The sequence below is a fragment of the Apaloderma vittatum genome, unplaced genomic scaffold, assembly GCF_000703405.1.
Source record: "Apaloderma vittatum isolate BGI_N311 unplaced genomic scaffold, ASM70340v1 scaffold18760, whole genome shotgun sequence".
NCBI lineage: Eukaryota > Metazoa > Chordata > Aves > Trogoniformes > Trogonidae > Apaloderma > Apaloderma vittatum.
Genome location: NW_009695234.1, coordinates 27,263 through 35,581, shown reverse-complemented (window position 1 = coordinate 35,581; position 8,319 = coordinate 27,263). Strand labels below are relative to the sequence as shown.

At 44.9% G+C, this 8,319-nt stretch overlaps 1 protein-coding gene across 1 annotated transcript; it reads left to right on the top strand.

Moving 5' to 3' along the window:
• Positions 1 to 141: 141 nt before the first annotated feature.
• RPL37A (ribosomal protein L37a) lies at positions 142 to 2,923 on the top strand (the record flags this gene model as incomplete). Its single annotated transcript, XM_009870669.1, has 3 exons — positions 142 to 270; positions 1,489 to 1,571; positions 2,766 to 2,923. Coding segments are annotated over 3 exons (276 nt in total), but the record flags the coding sequence as incomplete, so codon positions are not given.
• Positions 2,924 to 8,319: the final 5,396 nt, after the last annotated feature.

Below are 8,319 nucleotides of genomic sequence, written 5' to 3'. Positions count from 1 at the left end.
GCTGCAGCGTTCCGTGTGAGAGCGGGCAGGCCCCGGGGAAGGACTTGGCTTTTGGGTGGCTGAGGGCCCGTCTGTCATGTCAGCAGCTGAGGTGGCGGTCGCAGTAAAGCTGAAGCTTATCCTGGTTTGTCTCCCCAACAGGCGAAACGCACCAAGAAGGTTGGGATTGTGGGTAAATACGGTACCCGTTATGGTGCGTCCCTGAGGAAAATGGTGAAGAAGATTGAAATTAGCCAGCATGCCAAGTATACCTGCTCCTTCTGTGGCAAGGTGAGAGACCGCCTTCCCTAAAAAGGCTTTTAAAAATAACTCTGTTAGTGATGCCGGCAATGCAATTTGATACTCTGGTAATTTTTCTACTGAAGAGATAACTTGTCTAATTTTGAGACAGCAGTTAGTTTATTGTGAGCTTTAGACTGCTGTCAGAGTCCCTTATAAAATAATTAGTAGACATTTCATATGCATGTTTAGTGGCAGTTAAATGAAAACAGACATAAATTATATTTTGTTACACAAAACAGTGAGAAATGTTGCCGTACTGTACGTCTTCCATATGTAATAAAAAGACCCAAGAGAAGTAAAACAATGCACACATTATCTTGATAATTAAGGCATGACTTGGTCTTGCTTTTTATTCCCCTCAGTAGCTTTACAGTTTACCTGGAGGTGGAAGAGAGCTTGCTTTTCCCACATAAAACTTTTGATTGCAGTTGCTTATATTTCTGAGCAGTAACATTCTGGATGGAGAAGAATTTTCCAGTAATTAATCTTACCTGCTGACTTAGATAATCAAATTTTCCTTTTAAATCTGGTTTTTGACAGTCTGAGTCCCCCATCAGCTTGTGCTTTACCCGGATCATTTTTATTGATATCTATAAAGTAGATGTCTTTAAGTGGCTGGAAATTTAAGATTCCCATCTGTTTGAGGGTGCTTGTTTTTTATATATTGTTTCATGTGGAGTGAGAATGTTGATAACCCCATTTGCAGAGCTGTCTAAATCCAGTGTAGCTCCAGACAAACCCTTTGTTGTCTCTGTGCGGTGATGGAGATTTGCCCAGGTGGAAGGAGTTTGGGACCCACCACTCGCTCTGTAGGAGCTGTACAAAGGGAATTTAGAGCAGTCTTGGGATGTCCGGGGAGCGCTGATAGGAGCAGTGTGATGTTGGTCATCCAACCTGCTGAGAATACCAGTTATTTTGACCAGTGTTAACTCCTTTACTATTTTTCTCCTTCAAAAAGACATGAATTTTTGATGATGCGCTTAGAAATGTCCCACTTTGTTTCTGAATGAAAAAAAGTGTTTCAAAAGGATTTTGCCTGTTCTGAAGAACCTGAATAAAAATAGTCCCTGATCCTTTCCTGTCTTAACTAGACTTGTAAGAAATGTTGTGGTATGATGCTGAAGTTCTTGCCTGAAGTTTGTTTGGCTTTTTCAGCTAATGGAGAGGGCATTAATTTTTTTTCTATTTATTTTTCTTTCATTACAGACCAAAATGAAGAGGAAGGCTGTGGGTATCTGGCACTGTGGATCCTGCATGAAGACAGTTGCTGGTGGTGCCTGGACTTACAAGTAAGGAAATGAAGAAACTCCTGTCAGCATTTATTCTTGTATAGCTGAGACATCATACAGCTTTTTATTTTAATTTTTTCAAACTTTAATCTATTAACCACTAAGTAGGTCTATCTCGAGTTAAAGATGTGTGGGGCTTTTTTTGCATTGTTAGAATTTGATTGGAATGGCTCAAGTTGGACTAAATTGCTGTTCTTTCCAGTTTCTGTTGTGTAGCTGTGGTAGCATTTCTTAGTGGAAATGTGAACTGCAGTTGTGGCTTGTGTGAGGTGTTCCGCTTGGGCCAGTTTTTTTGGTGATGTTGGAAGAAGAGGAGCGGAGTGAATGGCTGGTTCATCCAGCCCTCTTAGTGGAAATGTGAACTGCAGTTGTGGCTTGTATGAGGTGTTACGCTTGGGCCAGTTTTTTTAGTGATGTTGGAAGAAGAGGAGCGGAGAGAATGGCTGGTTCGTCCAGCCCTCTCGGGGTGGAATTGTCTATGTTGCTGACATCTGACAGATGTCCCTCTGACCTAAACTTCTAAAAAAGAAATTCGACAGTTTCTCGTAAAATACACCTTTGACCTGGGGATTATTTGTCCTTCCTTGATTTGTTTTGACTGTATAAAAATCATAATTGTGTAAGAGAACTCTTACTTCTTCTTTCAGTGCCTGAGCAGCACTTTTTTTTGTTAAAAATCATAATTGTGTAAGAGAACTCTTACCTCTTCTCTCAGTGCCTGAGCAGCACTTTTTTTTGCGGTTACTACCCTAGCCTTTTCAGTTTAGAGATAGAGATAAAATAGGTGAAACCAGGTTTAATTCAAGACAAAATAATTTCCACGTTTTGCTTTTATTTTAAAAGCATTGAATCATTAATCCTTACTGTGATGGTGCCCTTTTCTTTCCCCCGCAGTTCTGGTAGAAGATACTTGCCCCACACTGAGCAGTCCCTAGGGATCTGAGCCCACACACTTCTGTGTGTAGTTGATGCATGACTGGATAATTTGGGCTGAGATGTGGCTTGTGAAGTTGCCTCTCCTTATGGAGACAAAGGCTTACGCTCTGTTGTTGTGAAAATCAAAGTGGAACAGCCCCCTGTTGACAGTGCAATCAGACAATAACTATTTGACATGATTAGTGCTTTCTGAAAAAAACCAGCGCTGGCATGGGTTGTTGTAGTGCCAGGTGCAAATGACTCTGCTTCTTCTTCCAGCACCACCTCTGCAGTGACAGTGAAATCTGCGATCAGAAGGCTGAAGGAGTTGAAAGACCAGTAGAAGCTGCTTCCCGTTCTCCTTGTGAAACATCCCTTTTTTCCTCACTGTCAGGATCTGTCCTTTTAACAATAAAAAAGGTGATAATGGAGTGGAATTATGTTCCTCTTTCTACAAAAAGTCCTTTCTGTCTTGCTCTACTGTATGTATAGATACTGCTGCGGAGACAGTAGTGCTCTCCAGTAGCTGTCTCTTGGTACTGGTGAAGCCATAAAAAACCACTTTTACCTGAAGAAAGCTTAAATAGCTTGAAGAAGCCTGACTCGTCTTGGTGTACATCCTTTGGTCTGTGCCTTGAGGAGCTCCACAAGTGGAGGAATGGACAGATGTAATGGGAGGAGCAAAGAGCATGGCAGACTTCACTCCGCCTCTTCCCATTTGCCTTGGAGGGAGGGCCATGGGGTTGGTGTAGGACAGAAAAATAGGGTAGAAGAAGAGCATCATGACTGGCTTGGTGGGAGATGGGCACGGTAACAGCAGTTATTGCCCTCTGGTGCTGATGGGTGCTGCTGATCATCCAGCACTAGCTGCAGACGATTGCTGACTGCAGTCCGTAACATGTTCTGTTGTTTTTAGATATCGAGCTTAGTCCACCTGAACACTGTATGGCTTGCTCTTCCTGGGTCTGATAGTTGGCTCCCATGTCTTTGTTTAGTTTGCCCAGTCTACTGAGTTTCAACAATAAATGTTCATGTTGAGCCAAGTTCTGGGACGCTTAGTCTTGGAGGAAAAGCTGCTGATTTAGTTAATAATTGCCTCCAAATCATCCCTTTAGACTGTCAAGCTTAAGATGCTGGAACATTCTCTTATGGTCTGTCCAGGTGAGTTTGGATTGGGGTTGAAGTATGTTTTTTGTCTCTGTGTTTCAGTGACTGCAGCACCTCTCCTGTCCTTAACAATGCAGGTCAAAACCCATGAGTCTTGGTAGTAACCTTCACAGCTGTTGGAGGAAAAATAGTTAGCAGGTAGCGTATTAGTTGCTCGCTCTTCTGCTCCCACTTAGGCTTTAAATGGATTTGGGTGGTGATGAGCTGTGGCAATAATGTCATTAATGAGCCTGACATCTTTGAAAGGTAGATTCAGAACTGAACTTACGTAGGAACCTTTTCCTAAGCTGCAAAAAATCTGTGGCTCAAAAGTTTGACAGCAGTGTCCTTGAACTTGTCTCTTAGGTTTTTATTAATTTCCCATGCGAAAGTGAATTCATGTGTTGGTATTGTCTCCAACATTTGTACCAACCTGCATATCCCTCCTGTCACCTCCTGGGGGACTGTGCTTTCTGGCAGAGCGATCACTGCGCGTTCCTCTGTTGACACACCTTGTTCTGCCTGTGGTGCAGGATGAAAGAGTTGAATTGCATCAAAATAAAGACATCTTCCATTATGCTAAAGGTGTCTTCGTGTGAGCCCTTTTCCTGGGAAATTTTGATGAAACCATGTAAGCACTGATGACTTTGCTTGCTAATTCATGGTGCAAAAGCCTTTGCTGGTAAAACACTTGTGCTTAGGGGGTGGTTTCTTTCATGATGTGGGTTGCAGCTCTGCCTGTAGAAGGGGCTTGGGTTGCCCCGTGGAGGTCTCCGTTTCTACAAGGAGATGCCATGCAGCCAGCTGAGGCAGAGGAGAGGCCTGACAGCTTGGGAATAGCAGCCCAGCTAACTGGGTGCTGGGCTTGAGGGTGGGACGGAGAAACGCTCTTTCTCGGTGAAGCTGCAGAAGGGTTCCAGCACCTCCTGCATGAGGTGTTCCTGCTAGAGCAAAACTTCACAAGGATCTGCAGTGATACAGGGGCTTTGGATGTGACTCCTCTGCCACAGGAAAGTCACTGCTGTGCCTCGGTGATCTGCAGGTAAAAAGTACTGCTCAGCCCTTGGAACAGCTACAGGTGTCCCCTGGTTTAAGATGTCCTTCTCTCTTCTGAAGTTCTTGAGCTGCTAAAACCAGACACAAGTGTTAAGCTGGTGAGCTGCTGGCAACTTGAGATTTACTGCTGTCTGGAAGGCTTGTAGCTGGCAGTGACGTGAGGTAGGTGTGTGTCACCGGCTCTTCCTGCCTCTGCTGGCAGGACCGTGGTGTTCTGCAAATCCCCTTCTATTCTTGACTAGGCGTGCTCCGTCCTTTTCCCCTCCCAGTTCCAGGTACTGAGGTATTACTGTGCACCTCAATGCTTTCTTCATTAATGCAGAGGTCATAATTAAAGTACACATTTCTCGTTAAAGTCCACTCAACTGCTATGAAGGAGCCATTCATCAAACAGGTGCAGAGGGTGTGTTTCGTTGTGTTGATATCCCAGGATGATTGCAAAGGAATCTTGTTTAAGGTGACTTCTATTCCTGCCGAGAAACTTATTAATTACCTTTAGGATTAATATTTGCAGAGGCTGGGGAACCTTCAGGGCTGCCGATTCCGCACTTTTCCCTGAAGTGACGGGAGGGAGGAAGGTGGAGAGGGCAGGGAAGAGGGGAGGATGCTGCAATCAGAGCGCCGGCAGCTGGCAATGCTGCGAACGGCCAGCGGGCGACACTGCCGCTCTGCTGCTCGGTGCTGCAAGGCTCGGCTGCTTCTCCGGCTTCCCTTCCCCTCCGGGAGAAGGGCTCTCTGCTCACCTCTGCACCTGCTGTAGCTTCTTAGCTCGGCGTTTCATGCTGCCCCCTTAAAACAGCGGTTTTAGACTGAAACAGAGGTCTGTGCCAAAAGAGATCAGGAAGCAGAAATGGAAGTGGGGAGGTTGGAGATGGAGGGTGTTCGTGGTCACTTGTCACCTCTAACAGAGCTGAATTTGCATTGCTGCTCTGTCCAAACCCTGCGTATATCCTAGGATAATTTGTTGTATTGACAACTATGTGATTTGGCCAGGTGATCCTCAAAATCTGTTGTTTCCTCTGGGAGTCTAGGGTGAAAACAGGATTTCTTAGCAATTTGAATTAGTGCTTTCAGTATGCTTGTTGTTGAGCGTTAGTCAGGAACTTGTCTAGAGTTATGTGAGATGCTGCAGAAGCAGAGCAAAGTGCTGGCACCTGTCTGAGGGTGTGAGCTTATGGCTGTATCTAGTGAATTGCTGTGGCTATGGGAGTTGGAGGAGGATTTGATGGAAGCAGAGACTTTGAATCTGATTGAGTGTTCTGTAGATGTGGCTCAGCAGGCTGGTTGATCTAGGTTACTTTTGAAGAGCAAGTGAGTAGGGGACCTCTTTCTCAGAGCAATCCCTGAGTCCTGTGCAATTTTTTTTCAGGATCGAGGATATAACTCAAGGGGATGGTGGCTGTAATCAAAGTGGTATTTCAGATGCCTGAAGGTGTTTCAGGACTGCAAAAGAACTTGGAACCCAAAAACTGAAAGAGCTCAGGGCAACTGCCCTCATTCTGATTTCTATGTTAAGCATTTATTTGTTTTCAAAAGAAAACAATTGCTTTGGCTTTACCCCATTTGCACTTCCTGCTCCCTTCTGCTCACTGACAGCCTGTTTGGTCTGTAGGAGATCATGATGCTAAGCCTTGGGGGCACCATTTGTATTTGTATTATGCCACATATTAAAGACTGTTGGGTCTTAGGACTCATATGGATGAGAAACCTCAGTCACAGGCACTGGTTATCCCTTCACAGGACTGGTGTGTCCTGACTTAGAGGTGGTGTAAACTCAGCCCCTGTGCAGGTACTCCTTTTTGGCTTCTTATCTTTCTTAAGGGTTTGACTGTAATATCGCCTGACAGCTATAAGTGATGGGCTCCATGTGTTAAGGAGCATATCCCAGTGCGATTTCCAACTTTCATGAACAGTAAATGTATTGGCCTTACTATATCATCAGCTGCCTTCATCCTCGTGCACTGTCAAGGGTTGCATTCCTGAGCCTCCTCATGCCTCTTTCTCCATGCTGCATCCCAGGGAGATTTCTAATGGCACTTCAGAAACAAGAGTTTACCAATGCAGGTGAGTCACCTTCCTGGAACAGATATACCCTATCCTTTTTTTACATTTTTCTATATCTCTCGTTAGAAAGAAAAGAGCTTTAGTGAAGAAGTTTATTGTAGCTTTGCAGCTCAGACCTACAAGGAGAGAATTGGCCAGAGTTGGGTATGATGTGAATGACATTTCAACGAGCTGCAAGTTGCCATCTGATTTTACATATTGTCTTAGCTTTCACCTGTTCCTCATCTCACCTGGACGTTCAGCAGCTCCACTTGGTGAAACTACAGAGCTGGTGGTCCAGCTCCTGTGCGAGAAGTGAGCAGGCAACACTTCTCTGCTTCCCAGCTATGCAGCGTGGCTCACAGCTTTTCTTGGAGAACTGATTCCTTAAAGACTGCCACAAAGTGATATGCAGTGACATGAGACTGTGTATTGCCAGTGGCTCAGGGTGGCAGAGAATCACCTGCTTGAGATTGGCCCCAGCGCTCTGGAAGTGGGCAGTTGCCATCGGTAACATATCCTTCCTCCGAGTATTTGATCCTTAGCGGGTGTCTTTTGAGGCATGGAGTGTGGCGGAGTTGTGGATATGCCTCAGGTGCCCTTATTAGATGCCTGGATGCATTTTGAAAATGGCTGCTTAGAAAATGTCTAATTGCTATTCCACATATTCAAAATGTTTTTTTTTTTTTCTCTTGACAAGGCTTTGGCATGCCTTGGATTGCTAAATATACTTTCCTCTTGCAAATTCTTGGCAGGAATCTGTGTAAGGAATCACGCCAAGCAGTCTCTTCAAATGTTAACAAGCTCATTGGTGTGGCTTTCCCAGTGCTTTTTTTTTTTTTCCACCTTCCTTCCCCCAAAAAATCTCAACCCCTTCTCCTTTCTGTACGCTGTTGCTCTAATCATATGAACTATGGCAGCTCTGTAAGAAATGACTTTTCTAACCAAAGCTGAAAAAAGTGCTTGTTCAGTGTTGAAGGTTTTGGTGTCACTGCCCTGCTCAGCCTCCCGGGACTCCTGTTGAGTTGAAAGTGTGAATTTTGGGGTGTTTCTGGAAAACTTAATCTGCTTCCTCTCCTCCCTTGCCCTGTCTTGCTTTTCCCCTGGTTTTAGCAAGTTGGACTGTATCCTTGCATGGCAATATAGATTTGATGTCTTTTATTCAGTAGCCTATTAGCAAGTGAATGAGGCTGTCGTGCTCCCCTTTTGTTTCCTGCTCAGGTCTTATGCTGGTGTAGAAGCAGCCCTGGAGCTGGTGCCTGCAGCCAGGCAGGGACCCACAGACCTGCAGAGCAAAGCTTCAGGCCTGAGCTGCTTTTCTTCTTCATCTCCAGGCAAAGGGTAGCACCACTCTGGCATTTGAAACTGCCAAAGCAAAGCAAGGGGGCAGAAGCCAGCACAGCATCACTGAAAACCCGATGTCTCCCTAAAATAAACCTTCTCCCAGGACTCTGGCATGCACTGATACGTCAGGCTGCAAACCTCCCTTAAGCTACACCAGAGACAGTCTTGCATAAGCATTTTGAGAGCCAAAGGGATGGCTTTTTTTTGACCTTTGCCTGTCTCTTGTTTTTTCTCTTGTCCTCTC